Raw genomic sequence first — 21,656 nt, 5'->3', positions numbered from 1 at the left:
AAGGGTAGTACCGTCATTTCAGGTGACCGAGGCAAGTGCTCCAAGTCCACAGCAAACGACATTTCACATAGTTCATATCTAAAAAAACTACCTAGCGCAACGTGGGTTTCTCACATAAACACACATCACGCACTCAGATTGTGTGAAAGAAAGGGAAACATTTTCCGAACCCCCAAAAATCTCAAACCTCGGATACCTGCTGAAAATCCGATCGCCGGAGCTACCGTCAGCGGCGTTATGGCGGCGTTGAAACTGTTCCTGCTTACTGTATTCATCTCTCTAGTTCTCGCTCACGTCGGAGCTCGAGCTGATGCCTCAGTCTCAGATGTCGAAGAAGTCAAAGTCGCCGGATCGGACGGTCCAGATTCTGCCGTCCTCGAGCAACTTAAGTCCAAGATCCACAGCCTAGGTTAGTTGATTGAATAATTTGGGAGTTAACGATTGAGGAACCGTGTTAACGATTGATTTTGTAGATTTATTTTGTTTAGCGTGGTCGATTAGTGTCTATTTGTGTTCGAGACGCTGTTGGTGAAGTTTCCGATGAAGCGGTTGATTGTTTTAGGTTAAAAGTTTTAATTGTTTTGGAGAACATTATCGGTGATTACATTATAGAGAATGTCCAAGTGTGCATATGAGTGGTTAGGCTTTGTGAGCTTGTAAGTTGAAGCTTACATAGAGATTATGTATGTTAGAGGGTCATATTTTGTGGCATGAGTTGTTCATCGGTTCATCCGTTGATTGGTTGGACTTTGTTGGAAAATACAAGCATGGAATTTCCACATATCTGGGGTAGTCTATATTTGTCTTAATGCGCGAGATCATTAGTTACCAGTCAAATGACAAAAATTTTGTGAGGGATGCAAATATGAAATTTAGAACGTTGCAAGTCTAGTCTACCTTCAGTTGACTCAACAGCATCTGACTGGCCTGTTGAGGAATTGAATATCTGTCTTCTTCATGATTGTGCATAGCAGTACTATATGTGTAGCCGTGTAGGTGATTGCCATTTTCCACTTACCGTAGTGGTGACTAAAACTTCTCATACAGTTTCGTTCAGAGATGATACCACAAACAATTCTTTCTACAAAAGACTTATAAGAATGTTTTAGTAAAAACAAAAACTATTTGAAATGGATTATAACCAACTCATGTCTTATTTCTGCATTATTCAAACCCAACTTATTACATATGCAATAATTGTGCTGCCCTCACCCTCTTACTTCTTTCTCTTTGGGCGTATGAAGAATCTCAGATTGAGGAGAAAATTCGAGAACTAAAAGAAAAGGACCATGCAGTTGCAGCTAAGGAAAAGATAATCAAGGAAAAATCAGATGCTGTTGTATCATTGAAGAGTGAAATTGCTTCGTTACATGTGAGTGGTTGGGATCTCTACAAAGAAAACAATTATGATTCCTTGTAGTTTACTAACTGTTATGTTCATTTTAAATTCCATTTTTTTATTTTTTAGAAAAAGGGCAAACTGGATGCTGCAGAAAAAGTGGGGAAGGCACATGCAAGAGCTGGGGAGCTGGAAAAGGAGGTTGAGAAACTCAGAAAAGATCTTCATTTGAAAACAACCGAGAAAGATCTGTTGGAAGCCCGGGTGACCGAAGCAGAAAAAAAGTTTCCCGAGTTGAACTCTAAACTCGCAAGTGTAAGTTCCCCATCTCTGCAAAGTTCCATGTTGGATATAAGATCTTAATTATGGTGTAAGATTTCATGCTTTTATCTTATATAGCTGAAGTCTTGGCGGTCATTCTCCATCCATGATTTTATGACTCATATAGGTTTGCTCAAATTAGGTGTACTGGTGTAGCCTTGAAGGTTTTCGGGCTTTTATAGAATTCCTTATTAATCTTTAGCACAATTAGCTTCCAATTCTTTTTGGATTCTCAATCCAAACCATGCTTGCATTATGGATTTAAATGGGAGACTCAGGAAACCAGTTTTAGGATTGCCTTTTTATTAGTCTTTGTGTCAGTCATCCCTTCCTCCACGACAGTGCCATTTCTGACTGGGACCATAAGCAGCAAATATTAACTTATTTTTTTTCCTACCCCTATCTTCATTGAGTCTCATCTTTCTCACACTATATGTTTGTGTGTGTGTTCTTTTCAAGGACAATTATAACGTATAATATTTCATTATATATGTACATTGTATATTTTTTCTGTAGCAAAACATATATGGTAATAAATCAAATACATTATTACTATTCATTTCAGAGAGATTGTTTTAAGCCCACCAATAATTCAACATCCACTTCTTAAGATATGATTTGACAGTAAGAACTCTCTTCCAAATCTGCAATAAACACTGAGTTATTCCTATCACAAAGTCAAGGCTCACACTCACAAAACTCAAAATATTCTTCAATCCCATATCTCAGACACCAAGGACTTAGAGTGATGGAACACTGTTTGGATCAGAAAGGTTTACTGTTTACATGCTTATCCGCTGATAGTTTTTATTAGATTTATCCACGTTACTTATCTGAATGCTTCTTTTTCCCTGTTATACAGCTTCAGAAGATTATCGATGACCAGAAAGCTAAGATACGTAAAACTCAACGAGCTCTTGAAATTGCTGAGGTATGCTATCAATTACTCGACTGCTTCCTAGTTCATTCCCTTTTGTTGGAATAATTGATTAATCCTTCTCTGAGTCCCTGTGCAGGAAGAATTGATGAAGGCAAAATTTGAAGCAACATCCAGAACCAAAGAGTTGATGCAGGTACAAATACATTTTAGTTTGCGTGCTGTTTTAATGAAAATTGATGTAGGAGAGCTGTTCTTTTGGCAATTCTTCTAGAATCAATAATAATAATAATAATCTATCAATTAGTTATGTCTTTACACTGTATATAGAACTCGTATTGATATATACCTCTAAGCCAAATAGCCCAGTTAAGATCCCCTTCTTGGCTGGTAGTATTATGTAAATAAGCCCTGTTGCAGATGCTTAGGTTAAAAGGATAATTTCTCTCAAATGCTTAGGTTCTCGCAGAGAAAGGCACTTAATCTAGCTGTCATGAGCTTCTGTACTAGCTTCATGCTTGGAGACTGTCATCATCAGTTGCTCGATCTGTGTGCATATTGTTTGGCTTTTGAGGGGACTTTGTCAGGAAACTGTGTATAGGTGATCGATATCTTTATGATTTAATTTTTTTGTGGTATTTTTATATCAGGCGCATGGTGCTTGGTTTCCTCCTTGGCTTGCAGTTCATCTTAATAATTATCAGGTATTTTATATCTTATATCTGTGAAAATTCTCGTGGTCCAGCCTTTCGTATAATTAGATTATGGTGTTCATATTACCAGGCACTGTTAGAGGAGAACTGGAAAGTGCACGGAAAGCCTGCTCTGGAGTCGTTGGTAAAGAAGGTAAGTGTTTGTGGTGCATGTTATTTACGTTCCACATGGTCTTCCATTATACTGTTAATTGATCTATCTTTACTTTTTAATTTGATCAGGCTACTGAAAAGAAGGCCCAAGCTGAAGAATGGGCCGCTCCACATGTTGAAACAGTCAAAACTGTAAGTCACTTGTGTGGCAAGCTGCATCCTTTTCATTCTTAGCACTTGGTTTACTTAGATAAGTTGATACTGGAAACAAGAATTTGGTCTATATGCTTGCTATATGGCCAGTGTTGGTTTTTATTATAATCTGCTGTTTTCACTCTTCGGTAAACACTTTTTGTTTATGTAAGTAGGATTATGTGTTTTAAGTTTATCTTTGGTAATGCCTCTGCTCTTGCAAGTGAGAGTAGTGTTGCAAATTGCTCCATTATGTCCGGTTCTCTGAACATTGTTCCTACTTGTATTAGTTTGAGTAATCTTCTTTCTATATTTGTGAAGAAATTGGTACCAGCCATCAAGGAACAGTGGGTGGTTATAGCCACAAATATTGAACCCCATGTGCAAACATTAACCACAAAAGCTGTGGAGATATATGAAGTGTCAAAGGAAGCTGTGACTCCACACATTGTTAAAGTTCAGGAACTTGCGAATCCTTATTTCCAGGTAGATTTCATTTGGATCAACCTTGCTTTTCTGCCTTTTTGGTCTTCTTTTAGCTGAAATGAATGTTTTATGTTACAGGAATTGAGGAAAGTGAGCAAACCATATATTGACAATGTAGCCACTGCTGCAAGACCTCATGTTGACAAATTGCAGACTACTTTGAAGCCATATACACAGGAGGCAGTTAAAGCTTATACAAAGTTCCTTGAGTCAGCAACTCTATATCACGGTCAGGTAGGATAATATCTGATTATCTGCAATCTGGTATTGATCTTATCATAAAAATATTAAGTTATATGTGAGTTACAATCAATCTATCTTCACTAGTCTGGTGCATTTCAGCATAAAAACTGCTGTTAGCCTAGTGAAGGCTAGCTAGGCTTTTTTTTTTTTTTGGCAATAGACTTAGTACATATGATTTTGATGTGTTTTTTGGACTTTTTTATTCCTTCCAGCTTTGTATATGAAAATAGAGTTTTGTTATCATGGGCTGTATACCCATGAATCATGATGTATATGCAGTCAAATTATATTTTATGATACAGGTCTTTGATAACATAAAAAATAAAGAAACCATTTCTTATAAAAAAAGGAACTTACAGAAAGTGTATCATTAATCAAACTTCCTTATTATGCACTTCAGTAATTTTAATATGAGAAATGAGAAATAAAATAGACTTCATACTTAAAATTGACATGTAAGGGTGCGTTCTCTTTGATTGTAAATTTATCATGGGAAAATGAATGATAAATAAAATTTCACCCTTTAAATTCTTCATTTCTTTTCCCACATTTCCTACTTGACCCTTACCCATTCCTCATTTACACTACAAATGAGGGATAATATTATCCCTCCAAAAATGGTGTGATAATGTTATCCCTCCTTTATAGTGTAAATGAGGAATGAGTAATGGTCAAATAGGAAATGTGGAAAAAGAAAGGAAGGATTTAAAGGTTAAAATTTTGTTTATCCTTCATTTTCCCATGATAAATTTACAACCAAAGAGAACGCAACCTAAAAGTAAATTGTAGGAATATTCAGTTGTTTAATAGATATATAACTATATGCTATCTCATAATTTATATACACTTGAATGAGAATGAGATATGAATGATTTCCTCATAATTATTTGGCTTCTAATAGGTTTTTTTAATCTCAAAACACTCTGATCTCTGATGTTAGGTTCAAAACATAGTTCATGATAAACTCAAGAGTTACGAGGTTACAAAACCTCTTGCTACAAAAGAGCTGGTTTGGTTTTCTGTAAGTTGCTGTGTTCTATTGACAACTGTTTCTTTTGTTTCGATTATATCGAATGACTAATGCGAATGTTTGCTTGATAACTTATCTTTTATGTTATAGGCTTCGGCATTGCTAGCTTTGCCTATCATCTTGCTGCTGAAAATCTTTTCAGCTTTTTTCGGGTTAGTGGTAGTCTTTATTTTCATATAGCTTACAGAAAAATGTTAAAGTACTGCTTAGGAGATCTGGAAGTGTTTCTAGCTCTGGTATTTATCCTTCAATAAATACATATTGCAGTAAAAAGGGAAAGAAGCCCACCCGACATGGCAATGCACACAATGCTCGTCGCAAAGGAAAACGCGTACATTCAGACAAGTGAAACCTGCTAATGTACTCCACCTTTTGATTATACAAGGTGTGCTCTAAAACTTCACTATACATTTTGTTTATACTGGGTATTTCACGCCGCTCGTCTCATACACGCTCTATATACTCCATGTTACACACATTATATGTTTGGTGACGGTACTTATGTCACGCTCCCTGCCTTGGCTTGTCTTGCAGACAGTCTGCTCCCGAGTTTAGATGTGAAGTGCCACGATTTTCATTATTGTTTGCTATTGTGGGCAGATTCCTATGTATGGTGTCGGAGCGTTCGGAGTTGCATTTGTTCATTAAGTACGCTGTTGATTTTGGAAGGTTTTGCAAATCTTCAGTCCCATATGTAGAATAGAAAATCTGGGTGATGATATAACTAGATCTCAGTATATTTTACATGTAGTTTCAAAATTTGTAGTTGGGGTTTGTGTATCATGGCGTTTGATATTTATGTCGTCCAGTTTTTTGCTCAGGTCTTTTTTTGATGTAAAAACTGTCTCAAACGTTGTTTAATCTGTTCATTAACTAAAGTTGGATATCCTCATTTATGTTATTCAAAGAATTTATTTGGATTTGTTTTTGTTCTCAGCTTGATACAAGAGGATTTGAATTATTAAATGAACATGGATATGTGAATTAGAATAAATAATCCAGTGAAAATAGGTTTATAAAATGAACAATAGCTATAATAGCATGTGAATGATGACACTCTGAAATGGAGGAATTTGCTGCTAAAAATCCTAGAATCAAACACTTAACAAAAAGTTCAAAATAAAAATTCCAAATCTGCTTAAAAAACAGCTATTTGTTCTAGCAAACTGCAGCCTAATACACCTTTAACAAAATCACAAACTAAGTCCCCTCCCATGATTAGGAAAAACCATTACTAAATAAAACTACAAACTTCCTCCAACTAGAGTCACTACCTTATCATACACTTACTTGCCTTCAAATTTTCACCAAATAATTATTATCCAACAATTAATTTTCCTCATCAATAAGAAGGCCAGTAGTTATCCAAGTCACCACACTGGTCCATGCCCACAACAAACCTGTTGTTCATGTCTCCTCCATACCCGGCAGCCTGTTCACCACCCATGGCGGCGGCGCCGCCGTTGAGCATGGCGGCGGCGGCGGTCACGTCTTGCTGGTTCATCCCCTGCGCCGCCCTCATTCCTCCGCCGAGGTTCAAGTTCAGCCCGGATATGGTGAAGCAGCCGGCCCCGGCGCCGCCACCGTAGTTGACCTGCGGCGGGACGGGGAAGTTGATCATGCTGGTGGAGGCGGCGGCGGCGGCGGCGCCGGTGAAGACTTTGTTGTATTCTTGAATCTCGGCGGGAGTCATGTAGTTTCTGCCGGGGAAGTGGAAGTTGTCTGGCTGCATGATTTGAGATTGCATGGGGTTTTGGGGAAGGTCGATGTTGTAGGAGAAGGGGTTGACTGCTCTTGATTGGGTTGATGGGTATTTTTTACCTCCGGCGCTCTTTTGGAAGACGCGGCACACTACCCACTCATCTTGCTGCATATAATGACGTCGTTTTATATAATGTAGGTTAAAGAAAAAAGAATAGTTCTAAATACGGCGTAGCATTGGGTGAGCCACGTCAAATTTTTGGAGCCAAAAGAAGGATGAATGGTACAATTAACACAAAATTGATAGTTCAAGGTTTAAAATAATATTTTTTAATAGTTCAGAATATAATTGATACTGCAAAAATAGTTTGAGGTTTAAAGTGATATTTACCCCCAAAACAACAATTGCTACTAGCATTGACTTAAGTCGGTTTTAATTAATCATCATAACTTTTAATTCAAGAATTAACTAGTTGATGGCAAGTGATTTTTTTGGTCTAAGTTCTTGGAAAGGATCTACGTAGGGATTGAAGTAAAACTGTAAATAGAATTATTTAATACAATTGGTATGGGAAAGGGTGGTTTTGAATTGTTTGAGTTCGTGTTGGTGGTGGGTAAGAAAGGTATAAAAATGTGTAAAAGTTAAAAAGATTTTTGGGAGAACAAAACACTAGCTACTTTTAAAATTGAGCTGAGTGAAAGATCTTACTTAGGGGAGCTAAAAATAAAAAATTCCAGACAAGTATGGGTGCCTTTCTAAAGAAAAATACTAAAAAATTGATTGAAAGAGCTAAAATTGAAAATTTTCGATTATACAAAAGTTTAAATAGTTAAAGATAATATCATTAATATTAGTATTATATTAAATTCAACAAATTTTACATCACCCACTTGCATAGAAATAATTAATATTGGGATAAACTAAACTGTAAGATCATTGACTCTTAAGATTGTGTAAGGTTTGAAGCTCAAAAAAAAAAAAGATTGTGTGAGGTTTTAATCAGCGAGGAATAATCGATCTTACTCTTGCAAGAAAACTGCATATGTTGTAAAAGGAAGAGCAAGTTTTCTTGGAGAATTTATGTTGATCAAACGTATGGAATAAGAACAAACATTTATTGTGAGAGCAGAGAGGATTGGTTGAGAACAACTTGTTTTGCATTAACACTAAAATAATTTAATCTAAAAAAGGAAAGACACTAAAATAACTTGTTGTCTCAACACAAGAAATTTAACCATTACGTCTACTATTTATCGAAGCAATTGTTTTGCATAATTAAGAGTAAAATTTCAGTTTCTTTACTCACACAATTTAAACTAATTAAGAATATACCAATTTGCAATATATAGTCCACGGGAAAACAAAAATATTTCAGCTTTTACTTTAAAAATAATTGAATTTCTCCAACTTGTTTAAATAATGGGAAAGAACTAACGACTAGATAAATGTGGTGTCTAATTTTAACTTCTAATTAAGGAAAATTGGACTGCTTGTATGTTATTAAAACATAATAGAGTCGGCATAAAAAAAAAAACATAATAGAGTCATATTTTTTGTTGGCTGAAACTATAAATCAACTTATAGTTCTATTTAGTATTTTTTTTCTTTTTCACTCGTGGAATTACTCATGATTCATTTAAACAGTTCCATGGACACCCACTAAAAATAATTAATTGAGAGGGACACTAAAAATAATTAATTGAGAGGGACACTAAAAATAATTAATTAAGTTAGAATATTCATGAGGCATAGCTAGAATCATGATTGTGTTTCAATTGTACTAAATCATCACAATTGGCAAACTCTCATCCTTTACTACTACATCATTAACCCTAGCTACTTCCCCTTCAAAAAAAAAAAAAAAAAAAAAAAACCTAGCTACTTCGACATATTTTCTAATCTTGGAATAAAATCTCGAAAATGGATAAACCTCGACGGATGCAATGATCGACCAAAACATGTAATTACAATTTTTATTTTAAAATACAAAGGGTTAATTGCTGAAAATACCACAACATTTATGTAACTTTTAAAACGTCGCAATTACAATAGTACCCTCAATTTTTTCAAGTAATAAAAACTACATCATTTCAACTTTATAATAAAAATTGGGATCGTAATTGCAAAAGAATCAAAACGATTTTAATATTAATTAATTACGCTTTAAAAGTTACGTCAAAAATACAAATTTAGGTAGACGTTGTGTTATTTCCATTTATTAACCCTAATTCTTGAAATTAAAAGACCAGAATCAAGAAGAAAGCAAACAAAAATAATATGATATTTGAAAAAGAGAAGAATACCTTGTTAGTTCTATAAGCAGATTTGGAATGAATGCGATATTCATGCATGACCCAGTTGGTCTTCTCTCCCCTTGGAGCTCTCCCTCTGTAAAACACCAAAGTCTTCTTCATCCCCACCAACTCCGACGTGTTGCTGTTGTATATCTCCTTGTCCTTTCCCGTCGTCTTCCAGTATCCCGTGTTCGTCGCCCGGTTCGTCCGAACCCCCGTCGGATACTTACGGTCCCGGAGGCTGAAGAAATACCACTCTTTCTCTCCCATTTTCGCCTTCCCTATTTTTCATCACAAAACCTATTTAATTAGGGTTTCTTGTAGAAAAAAAAATTAAAAAAAAAAATGCAAGTTTATACTAATCCGGGTTAGCTCTGTGAAAATACAGATGGATTAATTTCTTTGTTTCTCAATAAAATAAAAATAAAAAATGACAAGTTATTGAATTAAAAGCGTGTTTTCCTAGCTAGCTGGAAAACCCTAATTTTCCTTGAAACCCTAGATATAGAAAGTTAGGGTTTATTATACCTGGAAGATCCCAGGGCTCACACTTGTTGAGATCAACGTCTCCGATGGCCCTTCCGGTGAAGGTTGCGTCGGAGATCTTGTTGATTAAATAGTAGGTGATGAGTTCTTCGTCGGTCGGGTGGAACCGGAAGCCGGGTGGCAGCTTCTCCTCCTTCACTGGACTTCCTGACCCCTCCATTTCTTGCCCCACTTTTCTCTTTTCCAACTTTAGTATGCTCAAAATTCCAAGAAAAACTTCTGAAATGAACAAACCAAAATTAAATTAATTAACCCTAGCTAGCTCAGATGTTGTGCAAGAAATCTGAAAAATGCAAAGTGAAAAAAAACCTTAATTAGTTATATATCTGGATCTGCTCTAGGCATGTAGATATGCAACATGAGAGCGAAAAGGTAAAAAAAAATTGAAGAAAAAATTATGATCTAAATATATATAATTTCCTCGCCAAGAGTTTGTTAATTAATTGTGCAAGAATAGTACCGACTTACTCGAATGTAGTAAAAAATGAAATCAAAATGTTAGCATTCACGTCATCGAGCAAATATGGTGAAGTTGAAGTATAAGTGTTGGATTCTTGCAAGAGATGAGTTAGTTGTGAGATGGGTGATTGAGGTGAGCAAGAAAGGTTGGAATATAAATATATGAAGAAATGAATCGAAAAAAAATGGTGTGATTTATTGCCAAGCTCTCAGCTCTTACCTACTATGGGCCTTATGCTACACGACTTGAGACTTTCATTTTGAAATTAAACTCAGTAATTAATTTTTGTATTAACAATCAAAATATTTTGCCATTTCACTGCTGAAAAATTCATATATATACTATATTTCTTTTGCCACTTCGATTTATAAGAATTAGTCTAACAAGATTCATATATAATTGATAGCTGTTGATTACGTCTAGAAAGATTACCCTTAATTAAACTTCTAGAAGGTTGACGGAAATTAATTAGTAGTCGATTTCGCTTGTTACATTCAGTTTTACTTATTATCTGAGACCAAAAAAATTGTTTTGATTATAAAATTAATTGGGGGTATAGTAGTTATTGTGACTATGGATAATGTACTCACCCAAGGGCACACGTCACACGTGTGTCTTAATATATACCAAGATTCGGAGATGCAAATGTTCGGACAATTATAAATCTTCTTTGTCCTTTTTCTTTAGCCATTAATTCTACTTGTGTATATATAATTAATATGTATTGAGTAAATATCGTTTAACCTAGAAAACGTTGTTAGTATACGGCCCATTAAAATTGGTATAATAAGAGGCTGGACATATACATATATATATCAAGCTAGCTAGTAATTACTTTATTATAGTAATATTCATATAAATATAACGAAGCTATAATATGGAGCAAATGAATCCAAAATGGATATATTGAGTAATGATATTTAGGATCGGGTTTCATTGGGTGTGAGAACTATATAGGAACGGCTGATAATTTTAATTTATTTTCATATATAATCAATTTTAATCTCATATTATATTTGTATACATCTATTCAAACAATGATAACAATATATATTAACGTACAAGATGCTCTAAAATTTAATACAGAAATGTAATATTAATTATAGTATGAGGATACGTTGATATGAATAGCAAGAGGGAAAAGAAAGAACAAAAGAATAGGAGCTAATGGCATGGAAATCAACATCTTAATCTGAATGCAAAATGAATTAAAAATGCTGTTATTATTATCCATATACTACTATAATGCTATTTAAATAAAGATGTAAAACTATTTATACAGCAAGCGTTAAGAAATTAAATGCACAACATTCATGATTTCAATTTTCACCGACTGTAATATTAATTAGTTTGTTTTCCCCCTACTATTTTCTCAAACAAAAGTGACAAAAACACCCTTTAAATGAATTCCTAATTGTCATGACTCCAATTGTGACGCCCGGGACGACAGAAGTAAGGAGTGATCGTTAGTGCACAAGGCACGGTCAAAGAGCGGTTCCTATAAGTGCCTCGAAGCGGAGGGGTAAATAAACGAATCGAAACACAATAGAAAGACAAGGATTCCAAAAATATATATGCAGGTATGAGACTGCATATTCGAGGAGAGCTTAAATGATTTGATAGCTAGATGCTACTCCTATCAACAAAATGCATCTTCTTTTCTGGTGATCACTTGGAAGTTGGAAGAAACTCCAAGGTTAAGCGTGCTTAGCTTGGAGTAACTCGGAAGCTTTTCGAGGAGCATGCGAGTGAGGACAAAACACGCTAGAAAAGACTAGTGTCATGTTAATCTGTGGGGACAACCGTCAAATTTAGAGCAGGACTATTACACTGATACTTAGTTTTCACTTATCTATATGCCTTGATGAACGTACATATAGATCGAGCGCTCCAAAATCTCGAATGATCACAATTGAAAACATTTGGCTGTGATTAATTATATATGTGGCTAAATAAAACATCTACATTGCGCTAAAACCCAATAAAGCTATATTGGTCGACTTAAAAAGTTGGTTAGGACAGCTAATTAAGGTTTATTAATTGCATTTAGTACAAATTATGGGCAACAATATGAGTTTGTAAGACTTATGGATTAGACCCTTTGTTTTTGGTTAAACGGAAATTAAATTTTTGAGTGTGGGCAAGGTGTTCCATATATATATATATATATATATATATATATATATATATATATATATATATATATAGAGTTGGGCTAAAATAAAAACAGATCTTTTTGTATAAAATAGGAACACATATCATCCATTGATTCTCATAGATCTAACCGTCAGATTTGCTGCCTCAATTCTGTGTAAATATACACGTTACAATTGCAAGAGGATAGCCATGTAATTTTAGCTTTTTCTAATCAATTACTTGGATACGTTTCTTAACTTAATTTGATACATTTTTTTTAATTATCCTATTATTTCCATATCCAAAACAAATCTTCTCTCACTAAATCCCTAAACTAAGGCTGTATCATCTTTTAATCTTTTAAGAAATTTTCTACGCACTGAAACTTTAATCCATTTGATCTCGTAGTTGCTTGAATATTCTTATGGAGTCGCTTGGTACATGTTATTGTCAAAAAAGTATTTTTGTGTTGCTCAAGTCGTACAGTTTGTGTTGATACAGAAAAAATCAAAAATTAAATTATATGAATTACGTTTTGATATAACACGAATTGAAAATTAAATTGCATGCATTACGTGTTGATACAGCACGAATCAAAAAATATTTTAATTCGTTTCAGGAATTGCTAAAATAATTCATGCAATCAATTGTGTGATTCATTACCCGTGTGAATATCATAGCCATATTAGTTTTGAATTACGTTTTGATACAGCATGAATTGAATTTGTATGTGACAAATCATGTATGTCGATTATTGATCACGAAAGTATCTTCTTGAATTTAAGTAATATGTTTCATGAATTTAAGTAATATGTTTCATGAATTTTAAAGAGATAAGATATGAATCGCAGTTGCAAGTCATTTTTAATGATAAACATATTGTATTCACAATATTTGTGAGCGTGAATTCTGGGGATGAAATCAATCTTTAATTAATTGTTAATTCAAATTCATCGGATATGGAAAATCAATCTTTCCAACTTAATGGACGTGAATTCTGGGGATAAAAATCTGTACATGGAAGGTCAAAATTGTGGTATTACTATATTATCCTTAATTAAAAATACGTCATGAATTACCAGTACACATGAAACGAATTAATCTAAAATGCAAGATTTAAATCTCAGCCGTTAACTTGGTATAGATCTAGGGTGAGAAATTGTTCCTATTTTAAACACTTAAGGGTGTTTTCACCCTAGCCGAACCCTATATATATATATATATATATATATATTATTCTCATTATGTGTGTATTTCTTTGCATGCAGAACCACATAAATCTCAACTATATTAATTGTTTTAACATAACTATTACTGTATTGTAGAGGAAAATGTACTGTTTAATTACTCAATCCATGCAAAACTCAATTTCTACTAGAACTTTATGATGTAACACAGAAAACGTAAACGTTTTATGTACTATAACTTTGTAGGTGAAATACAAATACATAGGAAAAAATTTAATAATTTTTTTTGAGCGAAAAATAATAATAAATTATTCTATCTACTTTTGAGTTTTCATGTGAAATATTTCAGGATATAATATAAAAGGTTTTTACTACTATTAATAGAAAAAAGGACCAACATCGCAAATTTTCGCCAGGAAGTCCCAAAATTTTAAACTTTATGGAGAAAATAGGATAAATTAAAATATAATTAATGACTCAAATTCACACACTTCTGACTTCTGAGAATGTCTGGAACTATTTAATTTAAAAGATTAATCATCACCCCTTAATTACGGAACTAAAAGTACTGCTGACCTATAAAATTACGGGGCTAAAAATGAATTTTAACTACCCTCGAATTCCTTAATTACTCCCTCCATTTGTTTTTAAGTGTTCCATTTTGAAAAGGAAAAAAAAATCTTGTTTCCTAATAAGTGTCTCATTTCAAAATTTGAAAGTAAAATGGTGGCATTCTTCTGTTTTACGCTTCTTTTATTAAAACAATAATAAGGTCCCTCGAAAAAAATAATTTATAAAGTTGTATATGTAAATTTCCCTATTTTCTCAGTATATGTAATTTAGTAGTGGGGGATGGTGTGATTTTTTGGGGTGCATGGATCGGAAAAAAAACTGCTCTTCATCGAAACACAAATGCACACTTTCTTGCTTTCACAAGCCTCGGAAGCAAGGCGGACGTTCAACTCCCCACAGGTACTTGGATTTGCATTGTTTGGAGCATTTGAAAAGAAAGAAACAACTGTAAGTTCAACCAAGGAACGTGGAACAGACAAAAAATAGTTGCGGAGATCAAGAGAAGGATTTGGAGTTGGAAGCTGGCTTATAAGATGCAGCCGCCATCCTTGGACTTCAAAGACTTTTTCTCCAAATCAGGAATCTTAAGCTGAAGTTTCTGGGTTCTTTGTCCTTTTTTCCTTTGCTCCCTCTTTGATGTTCTTTTGGTTTTGGTTGTTTTTTACTCTAGTTTTGGACATACCGCCTTTTTTCTTTTAATGGTACCTCTGGTACCATGATCCTCTCTCCTTTTTTCTCTTAATAAAAATTTCTTTGCCTGATCAAAAAAAAAGTAGTGGGGAATACTTAAGAAAAAAGAAGGGATTAGACTGCTACTAATATTTATGATCATAAATATTAGTCGCGACTGCGTGCGATAACCTCAAATTAATCGGCACAATTTAATCTTTAAATTAGTAATTGTGCAATTGGTTTTTTATACTTTGTCCGTTCATAAAAAATAGCTTATTTTTATCATTTTGAAACGTCCACAAAAATTAGTTCATTTTTATATTTAGAACCATGGACCATTTTCTCCACTTATAATATAAACAATTATCATTATTAATACTCCCTCCGTCCCAATAATGAAGACACACTTCATTTGGGCACGGAGGTTAAGGCGAGCTAGTTTAGGGAATAAAGTGTTGTTGCTCATATCATTAGTGCATTTGATTAAGGAGTTAATTTGAGACTTTATTTACTTCTATTTTAAATTTATTCTGAAAATATAAAATTTTAAATTAATAAAATTTGAATTTTTAATTTAATTTAATTTATTTTTTTTTTGCAGAATTAACTGTTACGATTTTTTTGAACATCTCCAATTCTCTCTCTCTGCATCTGTCTCTCCCCCCTTCCTTACACGTTCACACCCCTATCTCTCGCCGCATTCCTTCTCACCCCTGTCACACCGCCACCTGCCTCCGGTGAGTCGCTACCGCCAACCACCTTCATCTCCCTGGCCTCTCTATTCTCTCTCCACTCTATCTCTAAATTTGTGAATTCGAAATTTTGAAAATTGGCAAAGAACAAACAATTCTCATTCCAAAACAAACCTATTCCCATTCCAAAACAAAAAATTGCAGAAAATAAAAATTGGCGGAGTAAAAAATTCCCTCTTCTTCCCTTCTAAATTCCCACTAAATTCCCTCTTTTTCCCACTTAATTCCAGAAATTTCCCTCTTCTTCCATTCTCATCTGGGGTTGGAGAGGAGGGCGGCGGTTGCGGGTTTTTAGGCAGAGCCTCTGGAGATGACGGTTGCGGCGGTGGAGATCTGGGGTTGGAGAGGAGGGCGGCGGTTGCGGCAGTGTAGATCTGAGGTTGGAAATTGGGGCCAAGGGTTTTCAGAAAGGACCGGAGATCTAGGGTTGAAGAGGAGGGTGACGGAGGGGCGAGGGGTGTCAGGCGGAGGGGCGAGGGGTTTTCGCCTCTGCTCCCTCTCTTCACAGAGATGGTAGTGAACGGAGGGGCGATGGGTGTTCGGTGGTGGTCGTGCCTCACCGTCGACGACTTCGCCGAGGAGGAGGAGGAGATGGGGCGGCGGGAATGGGAGTGTTTCAGAAATGGTGTCGAGATGGGAGAATAGATAACATTCGAGAAGAGAGAATGAGAGAGGCGGAAAGGGTTTGAGGAAAATAGGGTTATTTTTTCTTATTTGTACCGTAATTAAGCCACAATTAATTAGCTATTGGAGAGCTCTAATTATTTCCATATATAGAAATGTGTCATCATTATTGGGACATCCCATTAAGGAAAGTGTGTCTTCATTATTGGGACGGAGAGAGTATTACTTTTTAATTGAGACATCTCATCCACTCACAATATCTTCAGCTATTTTTATTAAAACTCGTAAAATCCTCTTCTAAAATGATTTTTTATGGACAAATGTATATATCTTTACATCCCTCAATAATTGCGCAACTTGTTGGTTGAATTGATGAAGTTAATATTGACGCGTAATTAGGGTTTAAAGACATTACAGTCGACACGATAGCAAGGGTATACGTACGTGTAGGTTGTTTTTCTATATATATGCATAATTAGTAAAATTTTACAATTAAACTAATCCAAATTGACAACAATATTTATTTATGAAAGTAATCATTGAGCCATATTTTGCGTGCTTCAGGGAATGCATTATACATACAACTTCGTTAATATAATATAGTATAAGATTCCAAACTAAAACATAAATATAACTTGCCCTAGTGAGTTATACATGATCAGAAATAGGGTTTGTGAAGATGCCTAAAAATAGAGATTAAGTTTGCTTTGAGGTACAAGGGAGGGATAAATTATATTTATCACCTTATTGTTTGCTTTTATGTATAAAAAATTTTGGGCAGATTGTATAATTTTTCGGGCAGCCCCTTATAAGGAATGGATAAATATATTATCCATCAAATTAAATAAGATATAACAAATGTGATCCCCACTTTAAGTGATAAGTTTATACCTCATTATATTATCCTTCCATTTAGAGGGATAAAAAGCATGTTTATCTGATCACTTTTCTAGTGCACATCTTATACCGCGGGCAGTTCTTTTAATAAATTGATATTGTTTTATTTTAGAATAATGGATATTATTGTTATTTGATGACTTTCTGATTTTGTGCATTAACTATAATTCTACTTTCAAGTACATAATTAATTTTAGGACAATATGTTTTTAATTATTATTATTATTATAGTATTATTATTTATTATTTTATTATTGATTTAATATATTATTATAATATTATTATTATTTTTATTATTGTTATTATTATTATTATTATTACAATGAGGTATATATTTAAATGAGAGTGAGAGTGGAGAATATGAATAGTTTTTATGAAATTAAGAAAGATTAAGAAGTGAAAATAATGAATAAGTCAATCAATCTAAGATCTCACCATTAACTAAAACCCAAACAATTTCTCTAGAAGAAGTGTTTGGTTTGGGCCTCAACTTTGTCCCCTCTGAGTTATCTGTTTTGACATGAAAGTTTTTATATATTAACAATGACACGTATCGTGTTTGTAAAAATAATTATAGGTATCATAATTATGATTTGCATTTATAGTTATTATGATCTTTACGTCATTAGACCGATACGTATGATTTGCATTTATGACTTATTAGTCCAAAACCACACAGTACCTTTTACCTAATTCGTCAACTCTAATTTTTCATTTAAATATGTTATGGCAAAAACCCTTGTTCGATGCCGACGACCTAATATATAATTAATTAACCTAATTAGAGTTATCAAATAATTAACAAAGGTTAATTAATTTGGTTATTAATCAAGGTTTAGTTTGCAATTAGGATATATTAATCTGTATAGTACTAATTTTTAATTGTGATTTTATTGATTTTCAATCAGAATTTAATTAAGGTATGCAAAAGAGTGTGTTTTATTATTAAATTAAATTTTAACAAACGGTTGAAATCAAACATATGTTAAATATTTACCGATTTTTTTTTGGCTAATAGCGGGGAACATGTCATGAATTAAATCCGGTAATTCGTCAATCTGCATCGAGTTTATGTGATTGGATACTTCATTTATTGTCCCACTAAAAAAAAAAATTAAAACAAAACTAAACAGATTTAAGATTAAAATCACAAGAGACAAACGTTAATCTTGTTTCTAATAATGAGATTCATGCATGCTAAACGACTAAAATTTTGCTGTCCACTTTTCGTGCTGTTTTGATATTGTTTTGATAATTATAAATCTAAAGATCGTGTGTTTGTATTTTAGCAGAATTTTTATAAAAATAGTGGAGCCGTTATAATCTTGCAACGATAATTTATCATAAAAAAAAAAAAAAAATATCACTAAAGGAGAAGAGCTTTTGAAGAACATTCAACATGCAGCAGCTATCTAGCTATCTCCATCTTCTCTCTAACTTGTCCAACACTTCGAAATCTAAATATTTTAATTACACTGATTGCTCCCTATGTCTCTCAGTTTTCATATAAAATTTATTTTTCTGTGATTAAGATGTATGAGAGAGGGAGAATAAGTAACAACAAACTGCATTAAACAATTCATTTCATCTCAAAAATATTTCAACGATGAGACTCTTCGTACGTATATTTACATGAGATATAAAACAAAATATAGCATAAAATCTCGCATACTAATCTTAATTAAGTAGGTCATTCCTAATTACCAAGAAAAATTCAAACTGATTTCTTAAACTAATGCTTGCTCAAACTGTGATATATATATATATATATATGGAAGAGTTCAATGGAGACCACTCCTCTATCTAGAGAATGAAGACCAAATCAGAGCCATTGATCTCACCAAAATCAATGAATCAGATTCATCCAAATTCTTCAAGTTTAGGAAATCTCGTAAATTCCTCATTTTTCAATTCTGGGAACCAACGAACATTATTAATCTGATTCATTGATTTTGGTGAGATCAATGACTCCGATTTGGTCTCTATTCTCTACATAGGGAAGTGGTCTCCATTGAAGCTAACCCTATATATATATATATATATATATATATATGTGTGTGTGTGTGTGTGTGTGTGTGGAGGGGTTATCCTAAAAACAACGATCTTAAATTTTAAAATACTAACAAGCTAAAATGTATGAATTCTATGTAAAATACGTATGAATTCGCCATATAAAATAAATATCGAAAATTAAAATCTTCGCTATCTATAGGATTCGAACTCAGGACCATGAATTCATCCAACAAAGTGATGAATCAACCGTACGTAGATCTTGATGATGTAAGGGTTGTCGTCCATACCAACAAGATAATGCATTCACTGTAGAACTTCAAGATCGGAAGTTGGGCCGAGAATTGTCCTCATCTCTCTAATAATGAAACATTCTCATTTGAACCATTTACAATGGATGATATCTAATGAGAATTACCTTTTATGTAGGATCTAAAAACCAAATCAAACCATTAATTAGATTAGGTTGTACAGATTTAGGATTTAACCTTGGAAACAAAATTCAAAGAAGTTGCAATGCCTAAGGTAGCTATTTGCGTGTACGTGAATGTACATTGTGCTTGCATAAGTTAAGTAGGTGTACGAATAAGGTATTTTCCAATTATTCGAAATTCTCGCATGAATGATTTAAAATTTGTGATACATATTCATCTCTGCATAAGGTAGTCGTTTGCATGCATATGAAATACATTATGCATGCATGTATAATTTAAGTAATTGGCAGTTAATTATTGCATGAGTGATTTGAAATATATTTGAGAAAAATCAAGGTTCGATCAATTATTATTTATAACCATTGGATTAAATGGATCAAGGATTGTGCTTGCAAATATACATGGTTTTTATTTGATCTCTTCCTTCTATACATACATACATATATTGATTGGTGCAGTAAAAATAAGCCTGTTTGCACATCTGTAACATTTCTAGACATTTTGTTAGTTATATGATCAAAAAATTAAACTAAATAACTAAATAAAGTCGATGTGATTAAAGATAATGTTTGGTGCATGCAATCAAAATCAGTTGTACAGCAATGGCAGCCTACTTGTGCTGCACTTCACCATTTGTCTAATCAAATTATCAAAAAGCTTAATGAAGCATCGTTGTTAGTAGTTGTTACACTGATTAATCCCAAACTGCTGGCGCTGCAGGTGTGAACGCACAGCACGATTCTTGAAAAGTATACATCTCTGCACAAAATTAACAAACCCTAATTTAAATCTCATCAAACTAACTATATATTGTGTTGTTATCAAGATAAGTTCAATCCCATAAGAAAAGCCTCCCCTCAAATCATGTTAGAAATTATCCAGTTGTCCCAAAGAGTTAAACGTGTGGAGTTGGCCATAATTTTTAAAACGTGGAATTTATATTCTATAAACATTTATTTATCATGCTAGCTAGCTTCACCAGCACAACTGCATGCAGATACATGTATCGTATCAAAATCTTTGGCTGTTATGCAATTAATAGTTATTTAACTAAATTAAAACTAAGTCGTCACTGTATTAATCTTTTGTGTAGTGCTTTAGTTGGGAGGCCTTAATCAACGACACTGTGTAAAGAGGTGCAGAGCTAATTATGCATGCCTCGTATAATACTTGTCACACACTTCAGAAATAAAAGAAGCATACTTTAATTATATCGTTACAGATTGGAAAAGGTGATGTTGATGAATGTGTTAATGTGTTTTGTTTCGAAAAAAAAATTCTAGTTATATACTCCCTCCGTCCCAGGCTCCCAGCTTTTGGTATCCACTTTTAGTAGTAAATACTACTAAAAGTGGATACCAAAAGCTGGGACGGAGGGAGTATATCTTAATAAAACACTTCTTCTTTTTTTGTGAAGAAAAAATTAGAATCGTGTTTGGAGTTTGTAAAATGGACGTGACATATATATATATATATATATATATATATATATATATATATATATAGGGAGAGGTTCAGGAAAGAACCATAAATAAAAAAAGAACGGAGAACCATTTTCAGCCATTCGATCATCAAGATCTACGGTGGATACATCATCTTGTTGGATGAATGGAGATCCTGGGTTCGAATCCTGAAGGGAGCAATTTTTTTTATTTTTTTGAGTGCATTAATTTTAACAGCGAATGCATTAATTTTTACAGTGAATGCATTAGATTTGATGGTTCTCCGGTTCTCACAAATAATGTAGTTCTCTCTACAACCACACCCTATATATATATATATATATGTGTGTGTGTGTGTGTGTGTTGTATGCGTGTGGGTGTGTGTGTGTGTGTGAAGATTGAAGTTTAAGTGGGATTGTATTCATTCAATTTGTCTGTAATTTGTTGATGAAAGATTTGTATTTCCTGTTGAGGATGATGTGAGATTGTTAGGTCAGAAGTAGGTTTGATGAATTAATCTTTCTCAAGAAGGCTGCTCATTTACATTTTTTACAGAAGTTTGAGGGTCATATTCGTAATTCGTCAATCTACAATAGTACAAAATTCTTTTTTCTTTTTTTTTTTTCACTAGAT

General features: G+C 33.7%; 2 protein-coding genes across 8 annotated transcripts; one reads left to right on the top strand and one right to left on the bottom strand.

Annotated features, from left to right (window-relative positions):
* Positions 1–24: 24 nt before the first annotated feature.
* Positions 25–6,216, top strand: LOC131014998 (uncharacterized). Of its 2 annotated transcripts, none has more exons than XM_057943182.1 (14): positions 25–409; positions 1,245–1,372; positions 1,469–1,654; positions 2,523–2,591; positions 2,677–2,733; positions 3,188–3,241; positions 3,321–3,383; positions 3,473–3,535; positions 3,857–4,021; positions 4,100–4,255; positions 5,205–5,285; positions 5,385–5,446; positions 5,562–5,679; positions 5,895–6,216. In XM_057943182.1, the coding sequence occupies exons 1-13, from the start codon at positions 238–240 to the stop codon at positions 5,641–5,643; spliced, it is 1,338 nt and encodes a 445-aa protein (XP_057799165.1). In that variant the 5' UTR covers positions 25–237; the 3' UTR covers positions 5,644–5,679; positions 5,895–6,216. The 2 variants fall into 2 exon arrangements, with proteins under 2 accessions (XP_057799165.1, XP_057799164.1); XM_057943181.1 differs by having other exon boundaries at positions 5,829–6,216.
* A 185-nt stretch (positions 6,217–6,401) lies between these two features.
* On the bottom strand, positions 6,402–10,653 carry LOC131014999 (NAC domain-containing protein 79-like). Of its 6 annotated transcripts, none has more exons than XM_057943189.1 (4): positions 10,516–10,653; positions 9,819–10,055; positions 9,300–9,571; positions 6,402–7,161 (listed from the first exon to the last, which is right to left on the bottom strand). In XM_057943189.1, exons 2-4 carry the CDS (start codon positions 9,994–9,996, stop codon positions 6,637–6,639), a joined length of 975 nt encoding a protein of 324 aa, XP_057799172.1. In that variant the 5' UTR covers positions 9,997–10,055; positions 10,516–10,653; the 3' UTR covers positions 6,402–6,636. The 6 variants fall into 6 exon arrangements, with proteins under 6 accessions (XP_057799172.1, XP_057799166.1, XP_057799170.1 ...); XM_057943183.1 differs by lacking the exon at positions 10,516–10,653 and adding an exon at positions 10,305–10,497; XM_057943187.1 differs by lacking the exon at positions 10,516–10,653 and adding an exon at positions 10,305–10,458 and having other exon boundaries at positions 9,819–10,052.
* Between the last annotated feature and the right edge of the window lie 11,003 nt (positions 10,654–21,656).

The sequence above is a fragment of the Salvia miltiorrhiza genome, chromosome 3, assembly GCF_028751815.1.
Source record: "Salvia miltiorrhiza cultivar Shanhuang (shh) chromosome 3, IMPLAD_Smil_shh, whole genome shotgun sequence".
Lineage (NCBI taxonomy): Eukaryota > Viridiplantae > Streptophyta > Magnoliopsida > Lamiales > Lamiaceae > Salvia > Salvia miltiorrhiza.
This window is presented reverse-complemented; position numbering and strand designations above follow the sequence as displayed.

What these genes read in the sequence shown, in the direction of transcription:
- LOC131014999 (XM_057943189.1), bottom strand. Translation starts at nt 9,996, where the DNA reads ATGGAGGGGTCAGGAAGTCCAGTGAAGGAGGAGAAGCTGCCACCCGGC. An exon ending in TGAGCCCTGGGATCTTCCAG is followed by an intron (nt 9,572 to 9,818) that starts GTATAATAAACC and finishes GATGAAAAATAG; the next exon opens with GGAAGGCGAAAATGGGAGAG. An exon ending in CTGCTTATAGAACTAACAAG is followed by an intron (nt 7,162 to 9,299) that starts GTATTCTTCTCT and finishes CATTATATGCAG; the next exon opens with CAAGATGAGTGGGTAGTGTG.
- LOC131014998 (XM_057943182.1), top strand. Translation starts at nt 238, where the DNA reads ATGGCGGCGTTGAAACTGTTCCTGCTTACTGTATTCATCTCTCTAGTT. An exon ending in ATGTTGAAACAGTCAAAACT is followed by an intron (nt 3,536 to 3,856) that starts GTAAGTCACTTG and finishes ATATTTGTGAAG; the next exon opens with AAATTGGTACCAGCCATCAA. An exon ending in ATCTTTTCAGCTTTTTTCGG is followed by an intron (nt 5,447 to 5,561) that starts GTTAGTGGTAGT and finishes TACATATTGCAG; the next exon opens with TAAAAAGGGAAAGAAGCCCA.